Source organism: Pholcus phalangioides, unplaced genomic scaffold (assembly GCF_987345545.1).
Source record: "Pholcus phalangioides strain wild (caught in Gottingen) unplaced genomic scaffold, Ppha-v1.0 ptg000015l_1, whole genome shotgun sequence".
Classification (NCBI taxonomy): domain Eukaryota; kingdom Metazoa; phylum Arthropoda; class Arachnida; order Araneae; family Pholcidae; genus Pholcus; species Pholcus phalangioides.
Window position 1 is genome coordinate 30,198,164 of NW_028301608.1, and position 14,740 is coordinate 30,212,903.

At 31.3% G+C, this 14,740-nt stretch overlaps 1 protein-coding gene across 1 annotated transcript in view; it reads right to left on the bottom strand.

Annotated features, from left to right (window-relative positions):
• The window catches only part of LOC149075791 (laminin subunit alpha-1-like), a 152,767-nt gene that overhangs the window by 44,453 nt on the left and 93,574 nt on the right, over positions 1–14,740 (bottom strand). The window contains exons 13-26 of the mRNA XM_089243301.1: positions 12,942–13,097; positions 11,286–11,390; positions 10,876–11,090; positions 10,502–10,613; positions 10,012–10,125; positions 9,033–9,259; positions 7,636–7,844; positions 5,686–5,792; positions 3,593–3,770; positions 3,122–3,225; positions 2,546–2,732; positions 1,182–1,321; positions 672–902; positions 98–238 (exon numbers count right to left, since the gene is read on the bottom strand). Of these exons, the coding sequence (XP_089099427.1) occupies positions 98–238; positions 672–902; positions 1,182–1,321; positions 2,546–2,732; positions 3,122–3,225; positions 3,593–3,770; positions 5,686–5,792; positions 7,636–7,844; positions 9,033–9,259; positions 10,012–10,125; positions 10,502–10,613; positions 10,876–11,090; positions 11,286–11,390; positions 12,942–13,097 (2,226 nt within the window). The remainder of the gene's footprint in view (positions 1–97; positions 239–671; positions 903–1,181; positions 1,322–2,545; positions 2,733–3,121; positions 3,226–3,592; positions 3,771–5,685; positions 5,793–7,635; positions 7,845–9,032; positions 9,260–10,011; positions 10,126–10,501; positions 10,614–10,875; positions 11,091–11,285; positions 11,391–12,941; positions 13,098–14,740) is intronic.

Below are 14,740 nucleotides of genomic sequence, written 5' to 3' on the forward strand. Positions count from 1 at the left end.
ATAAATTACTTTTTTTTTTTCATTTCAATTGTTTTACTTTTTCTCATATTAAATACAGAAGTCTACCTTTAAGAAAAAGAAAAAATATTAAGTTTACCTGAGACCAAACCATCTGAGCTTGCTCACATGATATTGATCTTCCAAAGCAGAAACATTCAAAACAACCTTTTGGATTCTCAAGAGTCATTCCAAAAGTTCCTGGGTTACATCGATCACACTTCAAGCCTTCCACATTGTCCTTCAGAAGAAAAATCATATAAGGTATAATAAAAGTTTGTTATATAACATTAGCTCACAATGATAGGGAAAAATGCTGTTATAAAAGGCTTCTTGTAATAAGCAATGGGTATCTTCAACATTAGCTCTTTGTCAATCACTTGCAAATCACTGAATAGTAAGATGCTAGTAATAAGTTGTATTCTTTATTCAGGTTTTTTACTATACATTGGTTTCTTTTCCTTTATTAGCAGTATTATTCACTAGAAATTATACTTCTCATATATTCACATTATCCGAAAACTTTCTTAGTACAAACTATTTTGATTTTTGTTGAATACATTGTTCTTCTTGATTCATAACCAATCAGTTGCTATAGCTCTGACAGAATCATTTCTATGATTTAACAGCTAATTATTGCTATTTTATGATAAGCTAAATCTATGAACTCTTACCTTGCAAGGGCATTGGCCGTTGTTGTCACATTGACAATGACCTTCAGCTGTACACTGAGATAATATTGTGCCATCATGACGACAACCACACTTACGGCATATGGGGAACTGGAAATGTGCAAAACGGCATTTGTCACACTGCCGACCTTCGTACCCTTCAAGGCAAAGACAATTACCATTGTCAACATCACAAACATCACTGGGTGAGCCTTGAAAGTTACAGTTACATGGCTAAAAGGATACATTAAAAACGATCAATTGTGAAAAATACTGAACAGTTACTCCCATTAAAAAAAACAGCAATGATAAAAATATGACAAAATCTTGATAGTACTATACTATATAAAATTTGGATTCTAACCCCCATGATTGTTTTGTTTTCAAAATGTGAAAAAAAAAAATTAAATTAAATGTTTGACATTTATCACAGCACAATGCTTTAGTTTAGTTTTCTTGATAGATGGGGGTACCAAAAGATATATGAAAGAAATAAAAAATTAATTTTCTAACCTTGCACCCATGAGAAGGATCATAACCCCATGATGAATGTGTACATCTTTGGCAAAATTCTCCTTCTGTATTCAGTGGACATACACAACTTCCTGTTATGTTATCGCATATGTGCCCAGAATCAAGACATGGCTCACATTCTATTAAAAAAAAGTTAACAAAACCAAAAACATTGATGACAGTATACAATGGAATGATACTATAATCGATTCATTACTATGATTAACACAACTATCATTTATAATCCTATTTAGCTCCCTATAAATTTAAATTCACTCCTCAAGACACAGAATAAGACACTTTGGTAACTTGGCACAAAGATTAATATGCAAAATGGCTGATAAAACTAGTAGATCCTATGAACTTTCTTTCATGTCTTAAGGTAGTTAGGGTCCCAGATGTCTAAAACAAGCAGTTTAGGGGGTGGTGGGCAGCAGTGGACAGGTACAAGCAGTGGAGGGGCATATGCAGAATCAATCTTAGAAGGGGGCACAAAATTTTCTTTCAGAGAAATGTGGAGTTACTACCCTTCAAAAAGCATTTAAACTAACAAAAACTGGTTAATACTATATAAAAGGTGTTTTCTTTCTATATTTTTAATTTTTTCGCAGAAATATTTTAAAAAAATTTAATTTTTGGTCGGCTTGGAGGAGGGGGGGGGAAACGAGCCCCCTTCTCCCCTGTGTATTCCTCTGGATGTGTGTGTTGTGCCAGTTGCAAGGTAGGTCACAAATATAACACAACTTGCAAAAAAGAGTGATTACATAGGGATGTTCAAAAGGTTTTTTTAAAGTGTGGGAATTGACTTTATCAATTTGCTGGTGTGTCATACAGTATTGGGTCAAGCCCCCAACACAGAATGTTTTGTGAGTTTTAGTGCTTCCTACACAGAAAAAAGTTTTTCTTTCCTTAAAATTTTTATCAAGATTGTTCTACAATGTACAATGACGTTTAGTAGTATTGGAGACCTTAGACGTTTTGTAGTATATAATGCTTGGGAAATGGGTTGTCAAGTATTTTATTCAACAGTGCAGACAAGAAAAGATTCTCACAGACAGAAATTGTTACTTAATATAGTGCTTAGCAAGTATTAATCGAATTGCAACATTGTAAATCTGCAGATCATCAATAATGAACATAAATAAATTCATAAAGTTCATAAATTTTAAATTGAACATTCTAAGAGGCAGAATTAGGATACATTCGGTTAGATTTTGAATAAGGCATTTTTTTTATTCAATGAGTGTACTTAATAATTTCTTACTTAATAACTTGATATAATAACTTAATACTTAATAATTTCTTAAGTACTTAAGACTTTCAATAATTATATAAAGTATATATTGCTTAATATATTTACATACTTTTGCATCCTTCCATAGACAGACCATAGTAACCTGGTAAGCAATGGTCACATTTATCACCACCAACACCTGGCCTACAACTGCACTGCCCATATAATTCATCACACAAGTTTATACTGACAGAACCAATTGGGTCACAGTCACACTCTTCACAACCTTTACCAGAGAGGAGGTTCCAATATCCAGGCTATAAGAAATTTTAATTTTAAATTAAAAATTTTTTTACAATTCATTTTTTTGGAAACACTTTTTGTTCTTAAGTTCTGTCGAATCAAAAGAACAGCTTCAGTGACTTCATGCATAAAACATTTGATTTTTTGTGATTTTTTTCCCCCTTTTTTAATATACAGAGATCCCTCAGTTCAACAAATTTTATTCTACAGACCTTAGATTCAACAGATAAAATTTCTGGAATTTTTTTTTGCTTATCGAAATGAAATCCAAAAAAAAAAGTTGTGTTATATATAGTATTAAGCTCTCAGAAGTGTTATTAACCTTTAATAATATAATGAGGTTCAGTGAAAAAAAAATCAATTACTACACAAGTGAAGATTCTGATATTGTATAAATGCTCACTTCACATTCACTGCATTTAATTCCAACCACATGTGGCTTGCAAATACAAGATCCTGAAGAATTACATTGGAGACTTGATGCACCATTCACATCACAACCACACCCTATGATTAAAAAAAAATTTCAATTTAAAATTCTGTGCTCAGATGGCAAAATGTAATAAGTCACTTTTTCAAAATTTCATGAGGACAAATTTGTAAACAATATTTTGTAAAGATGTGATATTGTGGCTTTTTGACTTATTGCAATTTGCCTCCATTTGTTTCTCATAAATCGAAAGAGGCGGACAAAATTTTGTCACCTTTCAAAAAATTTTCTTTACAAAATTCATCCATAAATATTTTCTTTCATCATTTGATTCATGATGATGTTGAGTTGTTGATACAATTATTTTGAATAATCTGAAATAACTGTAAAGGTCAATATAGTTATAAAGAGGAAATTTAAATGTAAATAAAGCTTTACACTTACATTTGCATCCACTATCAGAGAAACTGTAATAACCCTCCAGACAAGTATCACATTTAAGACCAAACACACCAGCTTTACAAGGACATTGGCCCGATATTGGATCACAACGTTTAGCTGTAGAACCTGTTTCATTGCATCGACATGGAACACACCCAAGCTCTACATTTCCGTGGCCATCCTAATGAAAAGGTAATTAAATAAATAAAAATATTCATATTATTTTACCTTACAACAATAAATATGAAAAAAATATATATATTTGTAAGTACTCATAAGAAATCCACCTCATGGAATTAAATCAGTTAATAAAGAAAACTCAATGTTACAACTGAAGAAAAGTTAACAAGACGCGTCAAATCCAGAACCAACATGAGTAAAGGAGGAAAAAATGTTTTCCTCCCGCTATTTGGAAATTATGAAAAAAAACTATGTGTATCTAAATTTAAACTACACGGGTTGAGCATATTTCTAACTATCAAAACAATTTTGAAACTGCGATAAAAGTGGCATAAAACTAGTTACTTGAATGTAATTTTCTACATAAATTTCAAACATCTGTTTTTTTTTCCTACAAAAAAGCTGCAGTTTATATTGCTTCAACACTTTTTGCTTTTGAGTCTAAATTCAAAAAGCCCACTGGCTTTCAAAACATTTTCAATTTTTGATTATAGATAAGTTAGTCAGCAAGGTGCTGAAACAGACCAGTAAGGAGGGGGGGGGGGGTGACTATGGGTATATAGCAGATTGAACGAGATACTAAAATTGTTTTTTTAAAAAGAGGGGTAGCAGGGCAAATACATGCTTTGGCCTAGAACAAGATTTTTGTTTAGTCAAAGAGAACTGACCTATTGCAATGACATTTTAAAAGTTTTCAAATCTCTCATGTATGATATGTTGCAAGATGGACAGTGGCATTTTTATGACTGATTTTCATATGGTGGTCAGTTTTCAATTCAGATTTTTTTTTGTATTAGGATTGGGTTGTGGCTTAAATGGGAATCGTCCAACAAACATTTGTCAAAGCACTTAGAGGACATAAAGACACATGCATTGATGGATATCGGGGCAGGAAGAAGCTATATTATTAAGGGCTGTTTATATCTGTCTACAAGATTGTCTATATCTTCCTCCACAAACAAAAAAATTTTATATTCTCCAAGAATGAGATTGTTTGCCATTCAGTAAATGTCTTTAAGAGCACATGACCATTCGCATTGCATAGATCTTACAGCTATAGTTGTATCATTCCGCTTATTTCTCTGTTATATTAATTTAATCTCTGTAATATCAACATTTTTACTTTGAAACTTACCTGTGAAAAAAAAAAGAGAAAAAATTAATGCAAAAGTTGTATGCAAAGTTTTAAACTGATAGTATGTGAGTAAGCACAATAAGTAGAGTACTGTTATACTGGAGTAGAGCTGTTGTTTAAGAAATTGATGTTGACAACATTTAATTTCATGTGTGTTTAATTCTTGAATGAAAATTATGCGCAGCGTAAATGAGTGAATGAAGCCTCTGCATTTCTATAAAAAAAAATTTCAGCCATCTTTCTGGAGAGAGAGATCTGGCTTAATTACCAGAAATTACAAAATACAATGAAGCCTTGCTACAATGATACTCGATATAATAGTAAATCCCTCAACAACTATATTTTTTCAAGTCTTGTTTGGAAATGTATATACTCTAATGTTAAACAGCTGCCAATTGATACAATGATAATCCCTCTATAAAGTTATTTTCTCTTAGTCCGCAAAAGTATTGTATCAGGGTTTCAATGTGTGTGTATATATACGAACTAACTATACTGGGGGGAGGCATAGCTTTATTAGAGCATAAACTTTATAAATAACATTGGTGTTTAAAAATTGATAAGCTTTTTTTTAATTTCCCAGATTTCAGCCATCTTGTTAAACCACCTTGGAGGCCACCATTTCGCCTGTTATGGCCTTCATCTCTTCATTTGTGTATACTGTATTATGCTGTTTAAATGACTTCAAGTATCATGCATTAATAGGTATTGTAAAACATTATATTTTATATGGGTACATTTAATGCAAATATTTATATATATGTTGTATAAATTCTCTTACTATACATCGATCACAATTTTTCCCAGTATATTTCAGTTTGCATTCGCATACTCCAGTTGCTGGATCACAGATGGAGCTTTCAGATCCAACGGGACTGCACCCACAGGCTGAAAGGAACCAATGAGATGTTCTCATCTGCAAACTGTCATAATTTAAAATTACCATCATAAGGCTGAGTTTCCTATCAGCAAAATTACCATGAAAAAAAAAGCAGCTCAAAATAAAAGCAACATAATAAAAAAAGCAAATTCACAGCATGTCTTAAAACATGAAATACTCGGCAGTTTATTTCATTTCTATTCTCAGCCTGATGGTCCTATCTTTACAGTGATTAATCAAAGAACAAGACAGAATATATAAATCAGTGTCCATAAAAGTTTTTTTTTTAATCATGAATCGCAATTGAAGTGGAATGTTTTTGCAACTAAAATTGAATATATTTTACACATTTTTTATATGCTTGGAATTTTCAAACCTTTCCTTCTTACTAAAAAATATGCATTGATATGAAATAAATATAAACAGTAAACCTCATTTAATTGGCATTTATTAGGATAAGCCAGCTGAGAGATTATCTGATTCAACTGATAATCTTGAAATCATTGCAAAATTAATTATGTGATTATGTATGTACTATAGTATGTTAAGATACTTCATAATGAAATACCAGCCCCCTGTAATGTCAATTTTCAACTCTAACCACACAATTCATCAAGAGCATCACTCAAAAGAATCATTGTTTTTTTATTTGCACTAGCTTTGCCTTCAGTAACATTTTATCAGTGGGAAAAATTCCAGACACACTTCTGGGATTTTCTCATCACTAAAAAACTCATAGCTGAGGAAACTCATCTTTTGATTGACATAAATTTTCCAGATAAGAGAGAGTCAACTACTTGACTTGACATGCACATCAGCGGAATTTCTAAAGATTTGTTACATGCACAAAACTGTGTTGCGTGTGTGTATATATATGCATGACTGTGACGTATCTGTGTTTTTAGAATTAAGTTTGTTTCGTGTTATACTGGGTTGCCATTTATGTCCCATTTTTTGAAGTGAAAATGGCAACTGCCAGAATTTTCATGTTATACAAGTATTGTGTTGAAGGTTTGCCTGATCAGAGAAGATCAGATAATCAAGATTGTGCTGGATTTAAATAATTCTGTTCAAGACTATTATTTGAAGATAAGTAAATTACAATTAAAAATTAGGTAAACTGTCTTTTATAAAGCAAATTAGAACTTAGCGAATACAAATTTTTAAATACATAATGTAGAAGCATAATAAGATTACTTACAGCATCAAGTGAAGAATTGGATATATTAAGGCCAGATAAAAGAGGTTATACTGTACATATGAAAATAGTAATGACAGCAAGAAACAAATAAGCTGCCTATCCCTCTATGTATATATGTGAAAACAAATTGCTCCTCATATTATAAAAAAAAATGTTTAAAATATTGTTCAATAATTTTTATTTAGGGAAAAATAAATTTCATTAATTACAGTGATCTTTCACTTATAAACCCTCTCACTTAGACGTTTCTTTCACTTATAAAAGATGATTTACTGCGCTCATGGTCAAAGATATAGGTAAATAATGCTATTCACTTATAGGCCTCTCTCATTTATGCAACTTTTTTTCTTGTTCCCTTGCACCGATACATAAGTGAGAGATCACTGTAATATTAATCCATATTTATAGGGGTTTTTTTTTTTTGATGTGATAACATTCTTTTTACTGGCATAAACATATATATTTTTAACTGATTTAATACAAAACAAGTTTACTCGAGAAAGACCTAGAAAAAATTTTGACAACAATAATTTCAGAAAACTCTCATCAAACACCCCCATGATCACACATACACCCAAAAATAAATAAAATAAATAAAAATAGACTTCTTTAAAATAATTAAATTGAAGTTCCTAAGATTCCCTACTTACGCCTGCAGTCATGATGATATGCATTGCCATAATGTCCAACAAGACATTCATTACAGTTCCATCCCCCAGTATTAGCAATGCAATCCAAACATTGGCCAGTGACATGATGGCAATAATCAGGGTTTGTCATATTGGCATTTTCTGTGCAATTACAAGGCTGACAATATCCTCCACGGACTCCAGGAGTTCCAAAATATCCACTGTCACATCTGAGAAAACGAAAAATAAAAAAATAAATAAAAAATAAAATATCACTTTAACATAACAAATACAGTCAAATCTTGATCGGTTGAATATGCAGCAGTCGATGAAGAACGTCGAGTTATTAGTCCAACGTATTGGAAACTTTGATTTTAAGGAGGGTGTATTTGTTAAAATAGCAATGGTATTTATGAATATTGGATTAGTAAACAAGGTTAAACTATTGGAGATAAAGATATTGACATGGATGAATTCAATGCAACCATATTCAATTGCAGTGTTGATTGAGATTATTTTTAAAAAAACTGGTATTTATGCTATGTTATGAGTATGGTTGCACACAGTACTTGTGTAAATAAAATGTATAAAAAAATAAAAGACAATTTTTTTTTCTATTTTAAAAAAAATTCTGTAATTTTATATTGAATTTCATTTCATTTCCATTTGAAAAGAGGCTTGCTTTTAAAACCATTCATTGGGTATTAGAGTACTTTGTGAGATTTGAATAACTTTTACATTTCATCACTAATTTGCTGTTTTTCTTTCAAGTCAAGACTTCTACCTTTCGCTTAAACATTTTTTAAAAATGTATGCATAATCAAGATTTGTAATGACATTTGAACACTACATTCATTCAAAAATGAAAGGGAAATGGCCATTTTAATGTGACTAGCGTGAGCAAAATATTCGCCAGCACAAGTGCCCAAGTTGATTGCCATGGGTTAGTTTCTTTTTTTTGGAAAAGCGGAGGAATGAAGGAAAAGCACTTTCGTGAATTATGTATGCCATACCTTTAATTCTCCATTGGGAAGGTAAACTATATTCTTCAAAATTCATCTAGTACTTGAAAACATCAACTTAAAAGGGAAAAACTTCAAGTTAAGGAGAAATTTTAACATTAAAATGATGTTGAAGGTTTTTGAGCTGAAAGAAAACTTAAGACTTAGATATTTCACTCATCAGAGTTTGATTTATAGTTATTTGACAGCAGTTTGTGAGTTTTTTAAATTTTATTACTTTTGTTTACACAATAACAATTATATTAAAAAACTAAAACCAAATATTTAGTTTTGCCAGAAAGAATATAAGATAACTGATAAGAGTATAGGGAAGAAATTTTCAATTGTTTTCTGATTTCGTGTAAATTCTGTGAACTTAAATAGGCATGAAAGTCTGAAAGAGCTATCTTGTATTACCTTTCACATTTTTTTCCAGTATAACCTTCAGCACAATCAGTACACATGTAATCTTTGGAACTATCAGATTTTATCACCAGCTCACAAGTAGGAGAAAAGTTGTTTTCTTTGTCAGTTAAGGGGCAAGCACATAGCTTACAATCTTCTGTGGTCCCTTGCCTTGGGTCACCATAAAAACCTCGCTTACAGCTCTGACAAAATATACCTGTTGTGTTGTGTTGACAGTCCTGAAAAAATAAAGGTCAGAAAATGATTAGTTGAAATAAGATGGAAAACAAAAAAAAAAATTGTCACATCAAAAATAAACATATTGATTTATAAAATTAGACATTTCAAAAAGTAAAGATTTTCCGTGGATTTCCATCAAAGTAATTACCATTTCATGAAAAATTTATGTATAACTTAAATATAACATAATGTATAACTTAAATATAACATAATGTATAACTTAAATATAACATAATGTATAACTTAAATATAACATAATGTATAACTTAAATATAACATAATGTATAACTTAAATATAACATAATGTATAACTTAAATATAACATAATGTATAACTTAAATATAACATAATGTATAACTTAATAACGTAATATGTAACTTAATAACGTAATATGTAACTTAATAACGTAATATGTAACTTGATAACGTAGTATGTAAGTAATATGTAATTTAATACATAAATATGTATAACTTAAATAAATTATACATATAAGTTATGTATAACCAAATTTATGTATTTTTCATCAGAAAAAACTCGATGTTTCAGACATGGGAATTTTATTATAATGTTATCAGGCTGACTAATGTGAGACATTATACACAGGTTGTATAAAATTATTTGTACATTTACAGGGTTTATCAAAATATTAAGCTATTAAAAGAGCAAAGAAAAAATTGTCAATTGTTTACAGGAAATTCAGAAAAAACTGATTTCATCTATAGATGCAATGTTCAAACATTCCTTTACTCACCTGGCAAAAGCCTGTAAAGGGATTACACGAAGCTGCATGGCTATTGCACCTGCAAGGTTCACATACCCCATTATGTAAAGTATTATTCACTCTCCTGTGCTTAGGCTCACACATCTGTAAATGGCGGAAACAAACTTTAGAAACAAAATTAATAAAATAAATTTACTACATGATTCATGTACTGATAGCTATTAAACAAAAACCTCATCCCCCCCATCAATAGGAAAATTAAAAAAAAAAATTGATAAGAGGATGAAGATTGATACAAGGTAAAGTGTTCTAAATCAAGACATTGGTATGATTTGATGGTAGTTATTGTCAATTTTCCATTAGGAATTCATACAAAAAGTTTAGGTTTAGAGATAACTTCTTGGTACCAAAACTGTTTAAGTTTGATTTTCCAGAAAAATTCATTATCACTTTTTTAATATCTGAGAGAGACTGATTTTTATCTAGAGGAATGAATGAATTCAAAGTGAATTAAACATACTTCACATGACAAGCCTGCATAACCAAGGGGACAGCTACATTTCTCTACAGATGACATCACTTTCAAGCTCTTTGATTCTGCCTTGGCAACTTCCATTTCTACATTGTAGAGACTAGAAGAATTCACAAATTTTGTGATATAACCCAATGAATAAAATTACAAGATGTGACTTTAACACTAAACAATGAAAGACAATCTACAATCAAAATTTGTTTTCTACTCTTTTCATAATTACACAAATTTTACTATACTATAAAATATCAGAAAATTATCTCATCCTGCACAGATTTATGTATTTGATGAAACTTTAATTTGATAAAATTATTAAGAAATGTTGAAGTTTGTCACAGTTGTTGAATATTGTTTAAACTTACACTCCAACTACCTGGTCTGAATTATATTTTGCCCGTATCATTAGACGAGTTACATTATTCATCACTCGTGCAAAAGTTTCTCTCGAAACGGCACGACTTCTCTTGCCTGCAGCTGTCACAAAGGACCACAATCGCTCCTGTAGTGGTAGCACAACTGAAACATTTCCTTCTAGTTGACGAGTACCAAAGTAATGCCCAATACGAGTATCATCCCCCTAAAAATAAGAAATATGAGCCAACTATTTCACTTTATAAGTGAAACAAACTTGGAGAAAAGTAGTAGAAAAAAATTTTCAATAGGGATACTCAGAGAATTTACAGTATCTTACATTATAAATTGACTACAATTACGACAGAGGAAAAACATCAGATTTAAAGTTAAGATGAACAATAAATGTATGTCCTCTTACTTCTACAACTATGCCAGGTGATAAATTCTGTTCCAAATCACCATCATCATCACCTATCACTGAATAGCCTAGAACATACCTTAATTCTCCTCCATATGAATACATCTGAAAAACATACAATAAATATATTTAAAAAAGTCCACAAATATAATGTATTATGATAAAAAAAAAATTCACTTGATATTCAAGTGATTGTAATCATAATTTCTACACTCATCCGGAGTATAAGCAGCATCATTAAAAGCCATCCTGAAAACTTGAAACTGTATACCCAGCTAGATAAAATGCATCAAAAATTAGTTTTCATCAGAGAATTGTTCTATTCAATATATTCATAATATGAATTTCGCAGAAAAAAATGTTTATTCTAAACTTTTTCCTATCATCCCTGCTTTAGCACCACTCATATAGCAGCCACACCCCTATACTACTTCTGATATAGACTCCTGTAGCCACATGGGTTGCATAGTCCTAGAGCTGCCCCTGTATGTAAAATGATATACATTTATACTGGGTACTTGCTCCCACTGTTGTTTGAAAGCTAATTCTGTAATCATGTCTTAGAGAAAACTTTAATTGCGAATAAAATTTCAAATGCTGTCGGACATGATTTTAGAAGCTGTTACAAAAAAATTATTTCTTGAGAAGTTGTGAAATTTAATTTTTTATATGGTACCTTGGTCTAAAAAGTCATGTCGAGTAAAATAATTTTTATAGACTGACATGCAGAACAACAAAAATTAATTTCATCTTAATACTAATTCCAATATTCTCTTGACTAAAATGAATCAAGTTACGAAACATTCACACACGGTTTTGTAAATAACAGACAAATTCTTCATCAGAAAGTCTAATAACAAGAATAATTTTATTAAGATTTCCTTCAATAGCATAACAAGGGATTTAAGCGCTTTGGGGCCTATCTCAGCTTATTGGAATCGCAGAAGGTGCAGTTTCTCTCCACCCCTCCCCCACCATTGACAAACATTTCCATAATCAGTTTACAATGTCCTAATTTGGTTGCAGTCACGGAGCTATGACCCATGTGCGTGTGGGCTGATTTTCCAATGAACTCCCTACAGTGAAGACAAAAAAATGTAATATTAAAAAAAATAATTAAAAAAAACTTCCAGCTTTTGGTCAGTTTCTTTCAGTTGGCTAGATTCACAGTTTTCTCCTGAAAGACTTTCTTAAGGGATCTATAGAAAGTACCTTACATTAAAAAATGTACATACCATAATTCATGAAACATTAAGCAGTTCCATTCTAACTTCTCACAATGGCTGAATAAAAATAAAATGTAGGAATTTAGCTTTAAGGGGGGGGGGGGAATATTGTTTTAGAACAACATGCAAAAGAGAAAAAAAAAACAAACAGACAAGACCAAATTGGTTTTACAATTAGTATTGTAGAAAAAGAAAGACAGAGCTGCCCCATTTTCATATGTCCTGTTCAACCAAAAAGGATGTATAGCCATTGTATTTGCTTCCAGATTTGTTTCGGATATAGTCATCAATCACTTATTGTTAACAGAAACTTTGGGTACCGATCTGATCATATTAAGCAGTGTGTACTGTATATGTATAAACAGTACACACAGCTTAATGTGATAGGTGTGTAGTGTATATGCATAAATTTATGACAAATAAAACTAACTTTTTTGCCGAGATAATCACGGGGAGCCACCCAATAATATATATCAAAGCCGAGCATAGCTTCATCTGTTATTGTCAGAGCACCATCTTCTGCCTCTGGTTCGGCAACATGATGACCATAGAAATCACTGACAGTCCATCCCTTTATGGAACTTATCTGCGACAAAAATCATGAAATGAATAAACTATCTCTTGAGAAAATATTTTAAGCATAATTTCATCGAAAATTGAATGTCAAGATCTTTCCTATAATGTCATTTTAGAATTGTAATTGTTTCTACCAAAATTATTTGACTGTAATTAAATTAAAATAAGAGTTTTCAGAAGTTAATTAAAGTGTTGATAAATGACGAAAATGCTGCAAAATTTGATGCTTCATTCAAAAATGTTAATTTTTAGCTGAAAGACATGCAGGGAACTTTTGCGTTTCGAGTAGGAATCAAATATCTGGTATAATCATTTCAAAGTATGTGAATACTAGGGTAAATTTTCCCATAAATACCATGCCATTCTCTTTGAGACCTTGTCACAGATACCCACAAATTTTGTTATGCATTAATTTAACTGTGTTATCTAAAGTGTTAAGTTGATTTTCATTAAAAATTTAAAACAAACATTTTAATTTTAAAAACATTGTTTATAAAAAATTGATTATGAACTTTTTGTAAACAATGTTAAATTTTTCAGTAATCCATGTATGTTGGGAGCATGGGCGGAGATACCGGGGGGGGCCCAGCGTCGAAGGTGGAGTCGACTGATCTAATGTATATATGTATATATGAGCTGACATCATCATCATTGTGCCCCCCCCCAGCAATAATGACCTTGCCCCCCCCCCAGACTTCCAAGTCAATCTCCGCCTATGGTTGGGAGGCAAAGGAGAAGCATGATATAATCAAGGACATTATCTAAAGTCTAATTTTTATTAAAAGTTCTCAACAGCGGGTCAAGTAAAACTTTTGAAATATATATTTAAACGAATACTAAAATCAAGAACTACTGTATCAACTAATTAAATGGCATTCAGTCATTCAGAATTTGTTCTGAATATTTTGCAAATATTTTATTTTAAATATATCTGACTGAAGAACATAAGAGAATAGTATTTACATGAAGGTATTAGATTCATGGAAGAGAACAGTATTTACATGAAGATTAGATTAATTTTCTAAAAAAGGTGGCAAATACAAAGATGTAATGCTTGTATTATGTCCACAAATATATGTTTTCCCCCCCACTATAGCACATATGCTCTTACGATGCTTATTTTAGAAAATACAGCATATTTTTGCTGTAAAAGATGGGAAATGAGTGAAATTACATTTACTCAAGTTATTTGACATGTATGTCATAGTAGAGGTAAGCTTGTAATACAGAACCTAGAAAGGTAAAATAAAATGCTAAAAAAATTTACACTATACAGTCAGCACTTGTTATAATGACCCCTCATTAAGGGGGCAGCATATTATTTGATCATTTTTGTCACACCACCGTCACTTTCTGCACACGAGGGCTAATTAGACCAGGATCTATAATTTATTGTCGATTCCAAACGGCAGTCTTTTTTTTATACTCATCGAGAGGCTGGTGCGCTAACCCCTCGATGGGGGATTCCCTGTGGTAGCAATTTTTTTTTCCGGCCATGTCGCCATTTCTGTTGTACCAGCGTCAGGAAAGTTTTCTGACAAAGACAAACCGGGTATCAGCATATTATTATCATTAATTAGCAACCATTCTAATACAAAGAAAGGTAAAATAAGTCCCGAATATTTTCATAGAATGATTATCATACATGTTTTA